At 44.6% G+C, this 19300-nt stretch overlaps 1 protein-coding gene across 3 annotated transcripts in view; it reads right to left on the bottom strand.

Annotated features, from left to right (window-relative positions):
• The window catches only part of PRR5 (proline rich 5), a 93749-nt gene that overhangs the window by 48140 nt on the left and 26309 nt on the right, over positions 1-19300 (bottom strand). Inside the window, exons 1-2 of one of the 3 annotated variants that reach the window (XM_075161898.1) lie at positions 5169-5444; positions 4832-4945 (exon numbers count right to left, since the gene is read on the bottom strand). In XM_075161898.1, the coding sequence (XP_075017999.1) occupies positions 4832-4935 (104 nt within the window). In that variant the 5' untranslated portion in view covers positions 4936-4945; positions 5169-5444. Of the gene's footprint in view, positions 1-4831; positions 5091-5168; positions 5445-19300 lie in introns of those variants that run through there. The other 2 variants (XM_075161890.1, XM_075161878.1) reach the window with 2 other exon arrangements.

The raw sequence follows: 19300 nt of genomic DNA, 5'->3' as shown, positions 1-19300 counted from the left end.
AAATGCTCCAGGTGAAGTCCATGAGCGAAAACAATGCTGTGTGAATAATCACACCCTTGTGAGTACTGGGTAGTTAAAGGCAACATTTTCATTTTCAAAAGTGACTAAGTGACTTATGGCTCATTTCCTCTGGACAGTTACGGGAATAGGTAATTAACAATAATTAACCTGATATACTTGCATCAAAACCTCCTTGAAGACACCCTCGCTCCAGAATAAAACCTCATTTTCCTGAATTAGCTTAATCCAGTCAGGAAGAGCCCATTTTCAGCACAGCTTCAGTCCAGCTGCAACTCCACAGGCTTTCCATGAGGCCTTGACCTTTTCAAAATAAGCTTGCAGCTGCTAGACCACTTACGTTTCTGAAATTTCTACCCAAGGTAAACCAATCTGCAAAGAGGGATAGGCTGCAATTACGCACTGGATCATACAAGCGAAAATAAGCTGGTCTGCAAAACTCCGTCTTCATAGAGTTTTAGAGGCATTAGTTCACCACCTTTACCAACTATAAACACTATTCTTACATATGAAGAAGTTGAGACAGACAGGTGAAGGGACTTCCCTGAATGTTACCAAGTGTTAATATCTCTACAGAATGTAGGACTAAGGAGATTTGGCTTCCAATTATACCTGCATTCAAGCAAGTATAAATATGTCTGGAGGGCCACGGGGAGCAGCAATTCTCCACCACCACCACTTTCTGTTACTGTAGTCAAGGCTGGCACATGCTCCATGGTGCAGTGGTGGCTTGACCAGCTGGGAAGTCCCCTTTACCCCCCCGTTCCTCCTCCCCGCCCCGTAGCTTGGCTCTGTCTGCCCCCCATGCACGCACATGGCCAAATGCTCCAAAGAGGGCTCCAAATAAAGGGTCAGGAAAAAGAAGGTGATCCTCAGACAGGCAGAAATATTTCAAAATATTTCTAAATAAACACTAAATATTGGAAGAAAGAAAATTTCCAAGTAGAAGTAGTAGATAAATATGCTGGTCTGGAATGTTTTCACTAGAAAAGCCTCCCTGTGATCTGAAAAAACATTCATTTTTAATTAGAAGATGAAATATGGTTCCCATGACTGTAAAAATTACTTTATAGCAAGTTATTGTGCTTATTACAAGCCTGTAAAAATTAGCCCAAACCATAAAACTCTTTCCGATTCTGTATATCTCCTTGGATTTACTGCTGATCTCACTAATTTCACAGCCATCTCATCTGTGTTTTCCTTGCCTTTTCTTTGCTATCTCCTACTCTTTCATGTTTCCGTGAATTTTCCCCATTTTCTTACTCCAAAGAGGATCTAAGTGCCTTTGACTAGAGGCTTTTCCATAGCACAACTCAGACAGTATCAGCTCCTGATTAGGCAGTCTATGCTAGCTCAGTCAGAATGAAAACCTTGCGATGGATTTTATTTGCTCTGAGAGGGGCCCCCCTGGCTTGCAAGCTTAAGATTAAAAACCTTGGGTTTCTCAGTCCAATTCGTTTAGTCAGCATTCAGCCCTCATTTTTTGCCTGAAGCAGAAAAGGAGGGGAGAAAAGGAATTGAAGACAATGCTAGTGAAAAAATCTAAGCTATTTTAATCCAATGCAAATTGTGTGAGCTGTAACGAAACTGTATTGTTCCACTATGTTGCTGTTGGTTGCTAGTTAACGTGCACTGCCGGTGTGTTGCTGTACAGATCTTTTGGGGTTCATGGGAAAGCAAGCTCAAAAAAGCCGTGATATAAAGTCTAATTTGCATAGTAGCAGACAGTAGCTCGGCACCGATTTCCCTTTGATCTAACAGTGTCAAGAAGTTTTACAGCATTTTAGTTGGAGATGAAGGAAAGTTATCAGGGAGGAAGAGACCTTCCCCACTAGCACTGAGTGCTATGTGCTCCCTGCACACTGAACCCTGCGATTAAGCAGTTTGCTCTCCCTCGGTGTCAAAAGCAGCAGGCATCCTCTGGTATAAACAGTCTGAGGGCTGAGACCAGTCTGAACAGAGCGGAGGTGGCAGAGGGGATGTCGCTGGGCAGCCAAACTGCAGCCACACACAAGCTAATTGCAGAAAGGGAGCCGCACATCCTCCTCAGAAAAAGCCCGCGGTGACGGAGCTGCTACCTTGCAGAAGACCCCACCAGGAAAACTCTGGCTTGGCAGCGTTTCAGCGCAGTCCCCAGCAGGGCCGAGGCAGCATCCTCGCTCCACCTCAAAGGGCTGACTTTCATTCAGCACGGGATCAGCAGTCCCGTGTGGGGCAGGGCCTGCCGCAGGGTTGTGCTTTACCTCTCCCCACATCAGTTCTGATGAACTTGGTTCAAAGCCTCTTTCAAAAGCAGATACACACATGCCACACCCAGGCACAGCTGCTAACATTAGGCAAGAAACCAGCAGACATTTAAATATAGAACAGCCAGGCTTGGTGAGAGGGAAGAGCTCTGCTGGTGCACCTCGACTTCCTTGATCAGCAATCTCTTACGCTCGATATTGCACAGAATGAAAGAGCACAGGCAATCCTTTCGTTTGGAAGAACAAATATTCCCATAAACCAAGTATGGTATGCTAGTCCTCTGTTGGGGTGTTTGAATTTTGCAGAGGAAAAATAAAAAACCTTCCACAGCCCAAGACTTTCAAAACCCACCCGAGATTCCTGATGAGTCAAAGTTTAGACACCCAGTTTGCGACACCGACGTTACAGTCTCTCCAGGAGAGCTAAATACCAACTCCTTCAAGACCAGACCCTGTTACAGATGCCAAGATGGACATGCACTGGTGATAGGCAGAAGCTACAGTGGGTAACTTCTTAATACAACTAATCCAACATCATTTAAGCCCTGGCTTTCCTGAGGATAAGCTGCAGTTTTACAGCCTATAGAATAGCCGAGTTTCTTAAAACCAAGAGAAGATACGAGTCTTTTTGTGTCTGAAAGAAGTATTACCCTCACTCTCTCTCTTCTGCTCAGGAGAAAGCCCTGCACTATAAAGTAAGATATAAAGGGCCTTCTGTTTGCCCATGTAGCACAACCGGCTCGTCATCTGCATCACTTGTCATAGCTTTAGGCAGCTGTTAGCACAGGCATGCAATGCCCACTTGACTTGCCACTGCAGGTAGCACCTGCCTATGACCGCACGACAGCCGCTCTGCCAGCACTGCCAAGGCGTTTCAGAGGCACGTGCCACCAACGGCAGGGACGGCCTGGCGATCCCTGCACAGGGAAAAGGCAACCCACGGCAGGAAAGCACAGTTAGGCCTGAGTTCACGCAGAGCGTTGACAGGGTGATTTTCGGACACCTATTCCAGGAACAGGCGATGGGACAGTTGTCTGATCGTCTGGATGAAATGCGCAGAAGTCTAGCTCGTTGATAAGCAACCACTTATGGCCAGAGCTATACCTGTCCTGTCTGAATTAAAAATAACAAACTCTTGCTCCGGCTCACTTAGGAAAACCCTCTGGTTTGAGTATCAGCAGCCCTTAAGCCTGGAGCTCTCCCGCACCCAGCAAGCCTGGTGCCTGACCTGCTCTCCATTCGCATCCAGCTCCACGGCTCCCTCCCCACAAGCAAGACCTGGAAATGCTAATCCCTGCCAACAAAAGCCGTCAGCGCACCATCACAAAAGGCTTTGGGGACCGTATTCTGTCACCTTGGTTCACACCAAGGAGTATCTTACTCCCTGCTGCTTCTCATGGGGCTACTGGCCAAGTGAAACCCCGACTGGCACAAGCCAAGGTGGCCCAATCTAACCTTTAATTAGCACCACCATCCAGACCTCGGGGGCAACTCCGAGTCACATAAATAGCATGGTATTTGAGCAGAAACTCGGTCTCTTCTGTGACTGGTACAGTTTCAGTGCTTGGTGTGCCGCTGGCATTAAACAACTAATTCATAACACAGGCATGAAACCACAAATCGAGTGGTAAGAGGGACAGAAGATGTGATACTTTATAATTAATTTTTTGTGCTCAGAACTCAAATACCTTTAACAAATGTGTCTATACTTCACTGGTATTTTTCTTCCTACACCTGTACCACCATACAATTATAAAACATTACATATGATGCTTTCCAAGCTGTGATCCAGGAGATGACATTTCATTTTCAAAAAGGACATAATATAATTCCTAACAACTTAGAGTCTTAGCTCCATCTTTAAGAGTGTCACCAAAATGGTCACTAAGATGCTTTCCGAATATCTGTGCTAAGTGGCACATTCTCAACGAAATGCTTGCATGGGTTTTTTTTTGTCAAACAGTAATAAAATTCAGATGTATAAACACAATAAAGAAAACAATCAGGGCTTATTTTTCCCTGTCCAAAGTGCGTGTGCTTGCATGCGCACATGCACACACACAGAGAGATATTTGTATTAATGTGAGCAAACTGAGTAGACTTTGTCATATCTGTACCAACAACCAGCAATATATATAGTTATGCAGATAAAAATAATATATTTTAATAGTTGTGTATATGTAAATTTTTTTTAACTAAAATAAACCAAATCAACCTCGAACATCTAGACAGACACAAAGACATATTTGTAGCTGGACCCTTTGAAATAAGTCCTTGTCCATCACAAGGAAGAGCAGGCTGAGCCATCTGCAGGAAAGGCTCTTTGCTATCAGCCTTCAGAGAAAGGTTAACAGCAACGGGAACAAAGCCGCTCCCGTCTTTTACTTGAACGCGAACTCCGGTACGTGTAGCGCACCAACACAGAAGCTCGATGTACTGCAATCTTGCCGAGCTGGGTGCAAGGCAGCCCTTCCTGCAAGCTGCCGGAGCAGCTACCCGCACGTTAATCACGGCCATGGGAGCCCGGAGAGGCTGCAGGGGAGTCAGCACATCGTGCGAGACCTTACCTGTTCCAGGTAGCGTTGGAGCAGGCCCGTCGCTGCTGGGTCCCCCGCTCATCCAAGGCTGCCTGCTCTCTCTTGCCCAGATCACTGAGGCTGGGCGAACTCATGAACTTCAACCTGCGAAGAGTCCTCATGGTCAAATGTGTGTTTGCGCGTGGCAGCTACAGATACACCATCCTGTTTACACACACACACGCGCAGCTGGAGCAGCAGCAGCGGCAGCAGCAGCAGCAGCAATGCGAGCAGTTCCCTCCGTTTGCTGTTCAAAAAAGAAACTTAAAAAAAAAAGAAGAGAGAACCAGTCTCTACGGAGCACACCTCTGCCAGCAAGAAAACAAACCTTTAATCAGATCAACTCTGACGTCATCAACTGTGGTTAATAATTTCTCCAGTCCTTTCAAAAAATAAAAGTCGAACTTCTAGCTGCTGCTGCAGCACTTTGAAGGGGCCCCTTGCAACCGCAGCTGCCCCGAGTGCGAGGGCTTCCCCTCCCCCTGTCCCTGGGCACCACGACCCGGGAATCTCGCTCAGCGCTGCGGCAGCGTGCTCCACCTGTCGTGGGAACTGCTCTGCTCCTCCAGTGGCTTGGGGGGGTCTGCTAGCATTTCTCAACCTCTCCCTCCCTCTCTCTGCACTCATAAATGGAAATGAAACTGGAGGGCAACGGACAGAGAAAAAAAACCCCAAGCAACCAATACTGACGTACTGAGACTTTATTGGAAAGTTTCATAACTGCCTGTGCCCTGCCACGTTACGACACTGCACACACGCGCTCTCGCTCCCTCGCTCATACATATACATACACACACTCCCGCACCCCCTCTCTCCCGTACTCCCTCTCTCCCGTACGCACACAGCACAGCCTCATGGCTCGCCTGGGAGGCTGCTTTGGCTGGAAGTGTCACATAAGCCACAAGACGGAAAGTATTTGCAAGCAACACAACTGCAGAATGAAAAGTGCTGGTTTGGGTTTTAGCATTTTGCAGAATTTTTGGTGGTGCATAGAAGAGGCAGATGCTTTGTCTTTCTCTGCCTTTTTTTTTTTTAAATCGAGATAACAGCTGCACAACTCGGGGCATACTTAGTTTCTACAAAAGCCCCAGGTGTCTTATCTTCAAAGGAAAAATCTTCTTTCTCTCTCTGACTGCAGCACTGGAGCTGAAGGATATGCTGCTACAAGACTCCAGCCCATGCTTAGCTCGTTGTCACTCACTTGCGTTTCTGTTTTAAATTCAGGAATGCCTGGCTCATCTGCTGGCAAGTAATGTAACAAAACAGTGATTAGCTTTCTCAGAAAATAAATTGTTTGCAATAGACCGAGCCTAAGAACTGCTCTTCTGTCACTACGGCATTGGTCTGCAAATAGTCTGGTAAAAGCCACAAGGGCTCCTTGCAGAGTAACCTTCCACTCACTGGAAGGGTGCTGCACTACAGATGAACTTATCCTATCTTTTTTTCCCCACCTTTACTTACTCTTTTCATCTGTGATAACCTATTGTCTAGATCTGGGCCATAGTTGGATTTGTTTGTGTCCAAATAATATGGCAAAGCATACATTACAGGAGAACTGAATTTCTCACTGTGAGATCTGCCCTATGTGCATCATTTACTGACATATTTTAGTAAAAACTGATTCCTCCCCCCCAGTCGCCCAAACTCAGCTAAGCTTATTGCATATAAATATTTACTTCCAAAATTTATATTTGATATTACCTGCGAGGGAAGTAGTTGCAGAACTACCTAGGGAAATAAATCCATTTTTACCTTGTGCTAGCTTTAGCAGCAGCAGTTTTATCCAGCTGCTTGGATTAGCATTATATTGATTGTCCTTCCCACACCAAAACCCTCAAGTATACAAAGGAGCATCACAGTAGATGGCATATAACATTTCACTTTGGAAGGGACCTGCAGCTCCACATCTAACCTATGTTCAAAGACATCGCTATCCCTGGTCTCTTCCTGATGTTTAAAGCCTTCAAACAAACGAACAATAATCCACTATGTACACAGCAGCAAAAGGAAAACAAACACAACAATATATGGCTGTATTCTAAGGAGTGAGATGGCTTCTACAGCGTACAAATCAGTGACCAAAAATAGATGCAGCAGAACACTGCTTTGTTCAAATCGGATGAAAGGCACTCCATCTCTGTGGATAATACAGACCAGGAGAGCAGGGGAGCACAACTCGGTCTGAGCTTCTGCTGAGGGCTCAGATAAATGTGCGTCTACCCTGTTAAGTGAAACAACTAGTTAGATAAACCTGTGGCAATATAATTCCATCTAATTTCATTTTCCACCTAGCTCAGTCGCTTTTCTGCTTCTCACTTGCTGCAAATTTGATAGGCCTTGCAAAATGTTATTATACTGGATTAAACCCTTGGAATTTTTAACTCTTTGATCCCTCAGCAGCACCAGAGAGTTTATAAACTGTACCCTGATGATGCCAGTATGTCAGTAGCCACACAATAATGTTTAATCTGCTTTTTTTTCCTAAAATCCTCAACTTGCTAATTGACTGAACCCAAGGACCTGCTGTGTCAACCTTGGATATGAAAGACAACATTGCAAAAAGCAGTACTTTGCTTTCCCATAAAATGCCAAATCCCAAGAGAAAAAAAAGGACCTCTCTTTGTCTGTATGTTGAAATATTACACCTATAGAAGTCAGACTATTTTTATGCCACCCCATCAATCTCAGTAACCAGTACTAGATCCAGAGTCGATGCATGCACAAAACACATGGGAGAGGCAGCATTCCAGTTTCCTGAAAAATTTCAGATTGAGGTAACAGAGGACAGGCTTTCGCTATACTTCTTCCTCCTTCCTACGACTCCACCTGATCAAATGTTGATTTATGATAAAATAAATCATTTTCAACAAGGGTTACCTCCACCCATAACTACAGAGTAATACTTCACATTTACATTGTGGTGTGCATCCACGGACATCCTTGACTTTCACAGCATTCATTAATTCAGCCCTGAGCAGTTCTTGGGTATGAAGTAAAAGATACGATCCGCACTTCAGCGTGGAGAAAGGTGATGTGACTTGCCCAGACCACCCCGTGAGCAGGTGGCAGAGATGTCAAGAGATCCCAGGACCTCCACCTCCCGTTCCAGCACGCTACTGAGGGGATGCTGCAGGGACTGGGTAGCTGGGGACTCCCTGGGCCCAGGCAGCCGGAGGGCGACGCAGAAGACAGAGCTCCTCGCCAGGGTTTGCGGTGCGGCCGTTCCTCTGTAGTCACTTGTGAAGAGAGTTGTCGCAATACAGCACTGCTTCAAGATCGAGAGGCTAAGCGGCAGAGATTGCTCGCTATTGGTCATGGAGAGGGATAAGAGCACTGACCGGACTAATTGGGAGGGAGGGGAGGACGAGGGATTGGCGGGGGCCCTCCCGTAGGCTCAGTAACGAGCACTACAAGCTTCTTAAATAGAACAACTGCAATCAGCACATTCACAGAGCCCAGACTGTAAAGTACTGTTACATTAATTCATTTAATCCCAGCATGCTGTACATGATGCTAATACCACTATTTCACTCACAAGAAACCTGCAGCTCAAAGGTTAAGTGATTTAATCAAAGCCACACAACCACCTCAGTGTGGAAGGCACATCCAGCCCTAGCTCCTGCTCTCTCCCTTCCCCTCCAACGTCTCTCCTCATAAAAAGAGGCCTGTCTCTACTAGAAACCTTTCTTTCATCTGTGGGGCCCACATCCTGCGGGTGACTGCACGGCAAGTCCCGGAGCCGCCACAGTGCCGGAGATGTAGGGGAATTCTGCTCACCTGGACTTGCTTGCTATCTTGAGGCCTAAAACAACGTACAGGTACATGATTATAGGCTGACAGCCCAAGAGGTTTTACGCTGTTATTACAAGACAACGTTAGCATGCAGATCCAGGACCTCATAGCTTTTAAAATAATAACCCAGGGTAACTCTGTAGTTACCTACTGGTATGCCTGTAACGTTCTCACTGGGAGCTGTGGTTTAAAGATCACATTGCTGCCCCTAGAAAATGTTAAACAAAACCCAGGCAGACCTCCCCAAGCAGACACTTGGTTTCAAAAGAATAAGATTTGCTTTAAAAAAAAAAAAAAAAAAAGGAAAAAAGCCTACATTTTATTTACGTGATGCTATGTTAATTTTTACAGTACAATTGTGTTGTCTTCTTACAAGTTTCTTTTTGAGAGGGGAAAGGAAGCAAAAAGTAACGTTGATGAATGGGAACATGAAGAAATTCACAACATATGAAATACATAATAAAGCTGCCAAATGTTCTGACTGCTACGGGTCAACGTGTCTTCAGCTACACCGTTCTGCTACTGCAATGACAGGTTAACACTGCAGCGATATTGGTGCCAGTGGGAGGATATAATCAGCAAGAGAATTTGCTATCTCAGCTTTATTCACCAGAGCTTTGCCATGTAAAAAACAACTCAATAAATATAAATTTTAATTGAAAAAAGAAAAGAAAAGCCCTCTACTTCACGTTATCTCCCCTCCGCTTTTGGAGAAGAGAGCAGAAATCCCTATGGAAATGCTGAATGGTGTACGCTCTGCAAGCAAAGAACAAAGAGGTAAAGTGTATCTATGGCAGAAAGGAGTTAAAACCCTCCCTAGACAAATGCACTTTAGTTTTTCATAAACCACACCACAAAACTTAGGGCATGCCTCAACACATGCCAAAGCTCAGGAATTAGTCTTCTGAAAAACCACACTTCTTAAAGGCACAGCACGTCCTGCTGCGCCAGCAGAGGAAGGGCAAGGCGGGAGGGAAGAAGGAGATGTGAGTATCAGGAAAAAATAAAAGGAGCAGAGGGGGAAATAAAGTTACAAACCTTATGACTCATCTTTGCTACAATATCCACATAAAGCTCCTTTATCGTCAGAAAACAAAGAATAAAGAGAATAAAGAAAGTATGAAACCAAGCAGGCACTATTTGCACCCTTCCCCCTCCATCCCATTGACTCTCTGCAAGTGCTGGAGATAAAGGCACTCTCAAGGACAGTTTCTGCCTGTCGTTTATTGAGGCTGGTCACAGGACAGCCTTGGTTTTGCTAGTCCTTTGCTTTATTTCTGCCCTCATGGCAGCCAAGCTCTGATTTATAGGAGGGGACCTTGGGCTTACTGGGCCATCTCCCCAAGCTCTGAAACATCTCCTGTGTACTCCCATACTTCTGCATCCTGTGACCAATAGTGCCCACATGACCACAGTTGCCCCCTTTAGACAGAGCTGGGGTTTCTGCTCCTGCGACTGCATGTAGGACTCACACACAGGGTCTCTTTGTCTTTTATGCCGTGAAAAAGAAGAAATGCTCAAGACAGTATCTACCTCCTAAGCAAGCAGAAGGCGACACTTAAGAAGAGTCCTTTGACTACTGCTAGAAAGAAATTATCTGCCCCCCTTGCCATTTCTGCAGTAACACCTGCAAGCGCAGTCCATCCTACAAAGCTTCAGACCCAACCTGCAGGCAGCCACGGCTGCTGCAGTTCCACTGCCTGACTTGGAGATACACTGGCTTGCACCATACACGCACACCCGTAATCACTGCAGCCTGCGGAGGATCACAGCCAATTTCTTGGACCTTCCCTTCCCAGTTTTGTTCTGTGTGAGGCAGAGCATCACGAATGCTTTCTCAGTGGAAAGAGAGACCTGCATCTGAGCAAAGGACCATCCGGACTGCAGCAACCACCCGTGTCTAGTTTCTTTTCACAGTTTTTTGCTGGACAACATTTCTTATCTGTTCACTGACTGAGCCTCTCAGTCTCCCCACCTCACTCCCTTCCTTCTTCTCCGTCACCCTTTGCTCTTGTGCTCCCTCTTCCTTTCTTGTCTTTTTTGGTTAGCTAGCTTCCTCAGGCAAAGTTTTTAAATATAAAGAAAAGGGAAAGGAAAAAGAAAAAGGAGACCAAAACACTGGTACTAACACACTCTTCAGCTGGCTCTAAGGGAATCAAGTCTTCATCTTGCCTGCTTGGACTATGAGCTCTTCTTTAGCTCTTCTTTACCCTTTTGACTCGGTGTTTGTACTCCAGCAAGCAAAACAGGACCCTGAGCTCAGAATAAGTCCCCAGTCACCAGCCTAATCTAACAGAGGTCATGAATCTAGCAATACCTGTAAGGAAACCTTTGCTTAAAGCATCCATGAAATCCCATCCCCTTTGCCAGCAGCAGTTTTTGGTTTATAGAGCATAACAATATAAGCAGTTATTAAAATACAGTAGTCAGCTAAACCTTTTATCCTTGTCCTTCAGGAGATAGGAATTAGGAGAGAATTAGGATAGGAATAGGCTTGTTACACCCCCACCCAAAATATCAACCTTTCCATCAAATGGCAAATCCCCTAGCTTGCAGTATCGTCCCTCATTATCACTTTATAGGTTCTGGGAATGAGCATGATGGTTATGTTGGAAGAGTTGAGGATCAATTCTCTGGATTACAGGACGTGCGGCATTACCACCTTTTCTACTCCCATCACCTCCAGGGAAGGAGGTAGGCTTCCAAGCATCAGACGTGCCTGTTCCAAGTTTCACTGTTGCCCACTCACCGAATTCACAACCCATTGCAACCAGTGTATAGTCCAAGGCAAGCCCACAATTTTGCTCTTAAATGGAAGTCAAACCTACAACTGTGATTTAGAAAGTAAGGTCTCAGAGTTCTGATCAATAAGCAAATCAAATGTTTAAAATATTTTGTGCTCTTATTACAAGATCATGAGATAGTGGAAAATTAATCTTACAAAGTAACTGAGCTCATAACACATATGACTTTTTTTCCTCCCTGAGCTCTATGTGAATTCTTTCCTAAATTGCCTATCTTGCATAATTTTAATTGGATCCCAGAACACCATGACCTTGGTGCAGCAGCTACAGTATCTCAGTGCTGTCTTCTACAGTTATATATGGTACAGCGCCTTCCAAATCTGTGAACCCTGGGAGATCAGAATTGTGTGCTGCGCAGTGCTATTTTTCTTATATCCAAACATTTCTGATTCAAGGTCTTCCAAGAAGGCTCTGATTGCCTTGGAAGGTCACCAAGATAAAGAACCCACTTCAGTAACTAGCTGAGTTTCATATAAACTAAACTGGTGGCCAGCTGTTAGTTATGAGTGATATCCTGGTTTTACTCTCAAAGCCAGGATATCGCTTGTGTGATATTCTCTCTCTATGAGAATGTGAGCATGGCTGGAAACATGAACCATGCCTTGTGATTACTGTCACCTCCTGTGCATAAGTCAGGGAGGTCACTTCAGTACTGAGCAATGCAAGAGACAGCTCTGCAATTTTGGGGGATCTTTGACTCTGGTGGTACTACGCTGCTGTTACTCAAACGATACTATAGCTCTCTGGAACAAACCTTGTAGCCCTGTAAAAGTCACAAAAGCCTGGCCTTCAATACTAATGGATTCTTTCAGAAAATTTATCATTCTCCCTTGGCATCACAAGGATATTTTTCTGAATGGAAAAATCACCAGAGAGATTTTAAAGATAATAAAAAATCACAACATCTAGCTGTGTAGTTGGACTCTGTAGCATTCAGTATGGTGGAGCCTTCATCAGGAACTTAAAAATGGGGACCTTTTGCCATCTTTTCATACACACATGCCAAGACAGTCCCTGCAGACTGATATACCGGGCAGTGGAAAAAGCAAGGGTAAAAAAGGCCTTCACCACACAAATTATTTTACACTTGTACCTTTAAATCTTCATTTTACCAGGTCAGCAGGCCCAGCACTATGATCTCCCAGTATGTATCACATCAGTGTTTTCTCAGGATGCTCTGGGAAATAACTTATCTCAAAGGGCAGAGCGCTGAAATTTTTAGACGCCACGGCAAGGTTTGGAAAAACTCCTTTCAGTGTCCAGCTCATTAGCCAGTCTCAGTCTTCAATCAGATATTAACATGACATTACCGTTTGAGTTATCAGCTGGAAAGAATGCCTCATTATTGAGGAGGCAAGGCAAATTCCATTACATTTCCTTCTAGAAAACATTTTTTTTTCCCTACAAGGTAGCAACAACTAGATAACTAGTTGAGGTACTCCTCCGTCCCTAAAGTCAGCATAAACACCAGCCTCCTCAAGCTACTGAGGGATGCAGTAGAAGAAGAGGTGTCATTCAGAAGGTTTGTGCGTCTTCAGCAGCTTTGTGGTATCTTTCCTGTCTCTCTTTCCTGATGAGTCCTGCTGCTCCAGCTTTCTTGTTCACCAGGCTTCCTTTAGTCATTTCAAATGATCTGTTCTCCAAACTCAGGCTATATTAACTTTTTACTGCAAAATAGTTCTAGTTCTCTAAACATATGGAAAACTAAAATTCCTTTTTTTTTTTCCCCTCTGTCAGAAAACTGCTGAAACCACAAAGGTTTTAGGCTTCATGGCATCAGGAGCTATGAGCCATCCAGGTTTTTTCAGGCTTGCTGTTCTCAGGCCAATAGTTTGAAAGCCCACGCAGACTGAGCTCCCTCACTCCGAAGTAGAAAGGTTGAAGGACTTATCTTGAGCAAGGCTCCTAGATGCTCTGCTGGATCGCTGGGATCCTGCTACTGAAAGCCCTGGGCCGTGTTTCTAGGATGCACAGCTCCTTCATACAGAAAGCCGTAGGCCACGTAGTGCCAGGCTTGCAGCCAGCACTTGCTTGAATCGCTTCCTGCGGCACATACTCCATTTTGGGAACGTCATTGGAAAAAAAAAAAATAAATTGAAAACCTTTCATGGGCAGGGAAGCCTGGACTGTGGTGAGCTCCACGCTCAAACCTTTATCTCAAGTCATTTTAAGATACTTTGGTCTTTATAAATAGGTTGGTACCAGACTTCACCAACTTGACATCTTCACGGTGAGACAGGGTGATCGCTGAGGGGAGGATCACAGGAAGACAGACAAAGCTCGGCCTCACACAGAAACTGCAGCCTTTGCTCACCGCAACTCTTAAAAACTGACAAACCCGTTTGTGTCAGCCTACTTTTTTTTTTTTTTTTTAATTTCAAGCCCTTCTGAGCCACATGCCAGGTTTCAGCCTGATGACACCTGAAGGGCCGAAGACTTGAGGTGATGAGGAGGCCAGGGAGGGCGGCCGGGTTAGGCCCGTGTGTCCCCCTCAGCAGCGTGGGGGCTGCTGCGGGTGGTGCTGAGCACCCCCACCCACCAGGTGCGTGGGGAGGAAGCCCTGAAAACAGCCATGTAAAACACAAAAAAAAAAACAATAAAAGAGGGACCGTAACGTCTGTGAAGGCATGCTCCCAGGCACGTTGCTTTTAACCACATTTCAACTTTTTGACAGAGCCCCTCACGACTTGTTACCGCCTCCTCCGGGCGGGATGCACGTTACCGCTGCCCGACCCGAGGAGACGCTGCCAAGGAAGCCGTTTTATTACTGCTCGCCAGAGGCGATCGATCGATCGATCGCCCCACGGGTCCTGCCCGCCCCGCTCCTCGCCCCCACAGCGGGAGCGGGAGCAGGGCGAGGAGTGCCGGCCGCCGCCGCGCCCCCTGCCGGCCGCGCCGGCCTCGGGGGCAGGCGACACAAAATGGCAGCCAAGGCGGGCCGCTGGGACCCCTCCGCCTGACGGCTAGGCCGGCGGCCCCGTGACAGAAACAGCTTAACTCCCGCAAACATTTATAATCAACCGCTGTTCTGTCACGTGTGGTTTTTTTATAAAAGATGTCCGTCTTTTGGTTTTCCAAATGGCATGAAAGGGGCAGCAGCAGCATGGCAAACGTGACAGGCGGGACCCGTCCCTGGTCCCCTGTTCCCTCAGGCAGCTCGCAGGAGCAGCGGCGTGTGACCCCCTGTTTAGAGGGGGACAAAAATCTGAGGCCAGTACCCCTCCTTGGTGGGAGATGCTTCCCATGGGACACTCTCGTGTCCCTGGCAAGCAAATAAAGCCTCCTTGCCTCACACTTTTGCTCTGTTCTCCACAGCCCGGCATCGAATGGGGGGCAAAACAGCATTATTATGTTTATAAGTGCTGCTTTTCTCGTTCTTGCTCTTCTGAGCCACAGCCACCACAAGCGGTGGTGGTGAGGTGGGGGGGGGGCAAGGCACACCGGCAGCTTCAAACCAGCCAGGGCACCCGGGCATTTCCAGGCGGCCACAGGCCTCCCCCCGCCCCGCTCCAGGCGCCTACCTGAAAGGCGGCCGTAGCGCTGCCAGTCTTCCAGTTTTGCCGTTCATCTGCTTTTCACCAGGACACACATCCATAAAGCTTTAGTCCCTGCTGTGGTATTTTGGTGCTTGCAAATTGTAAGGCACCGGTCAAAAGATAGAGGGAAGTAACCTTTTTTTTTTTTTTTACCTTTTTTTTTTTTCCCCCTAAGACTCAGAAAGGTCAGATTTGGAATTAATTTTGTCCTGTGTAATGTTTTGGCTTGGTTCGTATTTATTCCAAGTGAGTTCACCCTTTCTACTGCAGAAATAAAAGGTCATGAAACCAGTAAACTCTCTCTCTCCTAAAAGGGGTGAATCTCTTCTAGGGAGTGAATCACCAATGAAGTGTACCGGAAGAAAAGAAAATGCAAAAATATATTCTGTGGGACTGTCATCACAGCTGGGTGCAATTATAAAATGCACAAGGGCACTTTGAATGCCATTTGCTTGCATCAATTTTTAAGCTGTCTGTTTAATTTGATTGATGAACACAGGGAGAAAAAGTAAAAACTTTTTACCTTTTTGGTAAAAAATAAAAAAAAATTAAAAAAGCGTCTTCCTTTCTGCAATATTTGGCTATGGTAAGAGTCAGCACAAAGATTTGGCCAGACTGGGAGGAGGGAGGAGGACAGGGAAGGGAGAGTTGAATCACTTCATACATAAAATAAATCTAAAACAATCCTGGCCCTCAGCTAGTACTCCGCATGTTAAAAAGGAGATATGTGTGTATGTGTATGTATGTGCGTGTCATGATGTTAGTTTTATTAGTCATCTGTTTTAGAGATTGGCTCCAACAGGAACTTTTGGATCGAGATTTGAACACTGAGGAAGGAGAGTATGCAGAATTGAACTTTTGACTCAGATTGGCATAAAGATAAACAGCTTTTTTAATCCATGTTTTTGGTTCATTGACTCCATTTGGGTTTCCTTGGTTTTAGTACAAGAATTTAGCGTGTCATATGAAACATAAACACATCTAAACTTACTCTGCTGGAATGAAATAGAAATTTTCACTGTTCATTTACTGTAGTGCATTGCTTCCTACCTATGCTTTCAACAGAAAATCTTCTTGGTTCAAATGTTTTGAAGCATTTTTTTTTAAAAGGCAAAAGGCTTTCCAACTGTACTGTTAGTACCCAGTAGTGTTAAAAAAAAAAGTATAGGAGCATTAATTTTTAAAGACTGAATCCTTAATACTGTGTAACAATTTTTCCCTATGAGAGGGCCAAAACCAAAGGGATCCAAAATTATTAGATACTTTGTTAAGTCCTAGTTAAGAGGTTTAATGAAAATGTGACAAGGACCCACTTGCATTTATCTACATACTTTTCTTACTACTTTATCAAGAAACGCTATCTAGCCTTCAACATCAGGTGCTGAAACAGTCCCATTTCAGTTCAAAAGCAGAACACAAGTTCTAAAGAAATAAAAAATAATCAATTTTCAAGACCACATCATGATTTTTTGTGCCTGGTATATGATTTTTAAGGCCTTATTTTGGTAATCCTTATTATTTAACTTTTGGAAGATTATTCAAACCTCAGTGGAGTGACCCGTCCTCCTTTGCTCAGCTCTATGAAAGTTGTTTGGGTTGCATTTGTGTGCAGTTGGGGAAAAATGAGGAATGAAAGATACTATTTTCATCTTTCTTTACCTATAGCAAAATTAAACGTAATAAATGTAAGACTTCAGCTGTTACATAGTTGATGATAGTTATTTTACATACAGTTAGATAAGCAGATCAATAGATGATAGAATATTTATGCTTTTATCTACGCTTTACTACTGCCTGTATTTTACTGAGATGGTAAATAAGTAACAGGGAGAAAATTGGGCATAACATTTGAAATAATTCCTTCCTTTTGATTAAGTTCTCCGTGAGAGCTGTGAAGAGAGGGGAGACGCTCGTGACCGCAGTGACAGCAGCATAGTGACCTGGGAGGTCAGAACTGGAAGGTGCAATTAAGACACTCTTGTGATAAAGTTCAGTCACTCTAGCTTGGCCTTTCCATTTTTTAAGCTCATTCAACACTAGCTACTAGGAAATGGGGTAATGGCCATCAAGAGTGGGATGTGTGAAATGTGTACAAGCAGAGATGTACAGGAAAATCCACGCCTTATTCTGTAGTTGCTGGAGAAAACTGGGCACATCCAGGGTGCACTTCATCGCATCCTATAAAGAATATTTAAAACTGGTCAGGTAAGTCACGCTCGGAACATGCCTGTTCTCTCCACCAAGTATAAAGAGAACATAATGTGAGTAGTTCAGATAGGGATATAGTATTCCAAGCTGTAAATACCTAAAGTTAGATGACATGAATGTCATCCCCAGTCTCTTACTGCCTGGTTGATCATGATACAAATGTAAATAATCTGGGATCCAACTAATGAATGTCTCACTTCCTCAAGTACGTGCTCTGACTCTAGATGAAGAGACCTTCAGGAGATGTCTTTGGTTTACAAGCTCAGTTGGTATTTCAAGTAGGGAGATATTAAATTAGGAGTATTTCTAGGAGAGTCTGCTGCTTACCAAAGGCATTGCGGGATTGGAAGAAAAGGGCAACGTGTGCAGCCTTCGTGGGACAGCCTTAACAGAAAGGCAAATGGGATTTGCTGGTTAAGAGCATTTTCTGGCTAGGGAATCAGCTGAGATTTTACAGAAAAGTTGAGCTGAGAGTAACACCCACTCCACCAGTGGACAAGGAGAATTAAACAATAAGTAAAGATAGCCAGGTTCTCCTCTTTGTATTGTAGGAGGAGAAAAAAGAGAGCAAACGAAGAGTTACAACTTTGCGAGGAACTTCTCATAATACTAATTACAAAAAGATTGAGCACTTATCAGCTGTGACACAGTAAACATTGCTAACCTCCTTCATTATCTCAACACTCTCCTCTGACTTCTGTCTCGTTGTGAGCACAGCAAACATTACTTTGCTGCTTCTGATTAGGCCCCTGCTATGCCAAGGCTTCTGTGTGTGCTGGGTTTGAAACCTTTGACATTTCCATGGAATAATACGGGACTCTACACATCCAGAAAGTAAAACCTTTGTACAACCATTTACAAAGGCCATGGCCCGCAGATGTAAAGTAATGGGGGCCTGAAACTTTTAATACGTGTTTTCTATCGTCCCTGTTACAGCAGAACCAGACTCCTAAGACCTTTAAATTATATCATACCATAATGAAGAGCAAATAATAAATGTAACTGTGAAAATATGCACACTGTTGGAATATAAAATTTGAATACAATGCTGCACTTAAAACCTTAAGCATCACTTAAAGTCTATTATATTGCCAGCAAGTGAGAAGTTACGGCTTTTGCAATGAAAAAAACCCAAGTGGTTATAAAATTTGCTGGGTTTGCAGCAGGCAGGAAGTGTTTTTTCATAAGGCATTGGTATTTCCAGTCAGCCAGCACTCTGTCAGGGTGGTGGAAGTTGCTCAAGGCATAATGTCTAATAATGCCTCCTCGTGTGGTGGGAACTCTGATCTGACTGTCCATCATAGTAAGGTTACAGATTACACAGCAATCTATAAACAGTTTACAATGGGATAATTTGCAAATGCTCTACTAAAAACAGAAGGCATACACATGTCTCTGTTTACTCTGAGGGGCAGTTACAATACCAAGAATAAAAAGTTTAACAACGAACAAAAAGATGGAGCGTTCACAGTGAACTTTTCAAAATACTTCAGTGAAGCATTAGAGCAGCTTTTAGTTCTGCTGGCAATGGCTGAATCCTCTGAACAGCAGTATTTGGAGTTGCTGCTGACAGAACTCATGTTTGGTTACAGATTAGTTGGTAGACTGCTAACTTAGTTAACAGCAGACATGGATACTTGTTTTAGAGAAGGTTGTAAAGTTCAGGAGCAGAAATTTTCTGGGTATGCATGAAATAACGTGGGCAGAGGTAGCAGGGATTTCCTGACTGAGTTATACTCAGATTCTTCCCTCAACTTTTCCAGAGAAATCACTTATAAGGAGAAGAGCAACGCCCACACCCATACTCTTCATGACCTGGGACTACCAAGTTCCCGTTGTACAATGCACAGCTGGCAAATACCCCCTCTCTGCTACTGGTGCTGCTAACTCACTTCTCAGGGAATCCAGACTGGCAGTAGGTAACAACACTCTGGAAATCCTTGGGGAAAAAAGTGCAGTGCAAATGAAAATTATTTCTCTCACTTTTAAACATCTGTGCCCAGTTTGAAGACCAAGCTAAATTCTGCTGTAGGTCACTGCCTTCCACTGGATTATGGTGCAAGGCCCCAGTGGGAGCTGCAGATTATAGGGGACCATTTACCCAGGCAGCTTGAGATGAG

The sequence above is a fragment of the Calonectris borealis genome, chromosome 1 (genome assembly GCF_964195595.1).
Source record: "Calonectris borealis chromosome 1, bCalBor7.hap1.2, whole genome shotgun sequence".
Classification (NCBI taxonomy): Eukaryota; Metazoa; Chordata; class Aves; order Procellariiformes; family Procellariidae; genus Calonectris; species Calonectris borealis.
The sequence above is the reverse complement of the archived record's forward strand: the minus strand, read 5'-3'. Positions and strand labels throughout refer to the sequence as shown.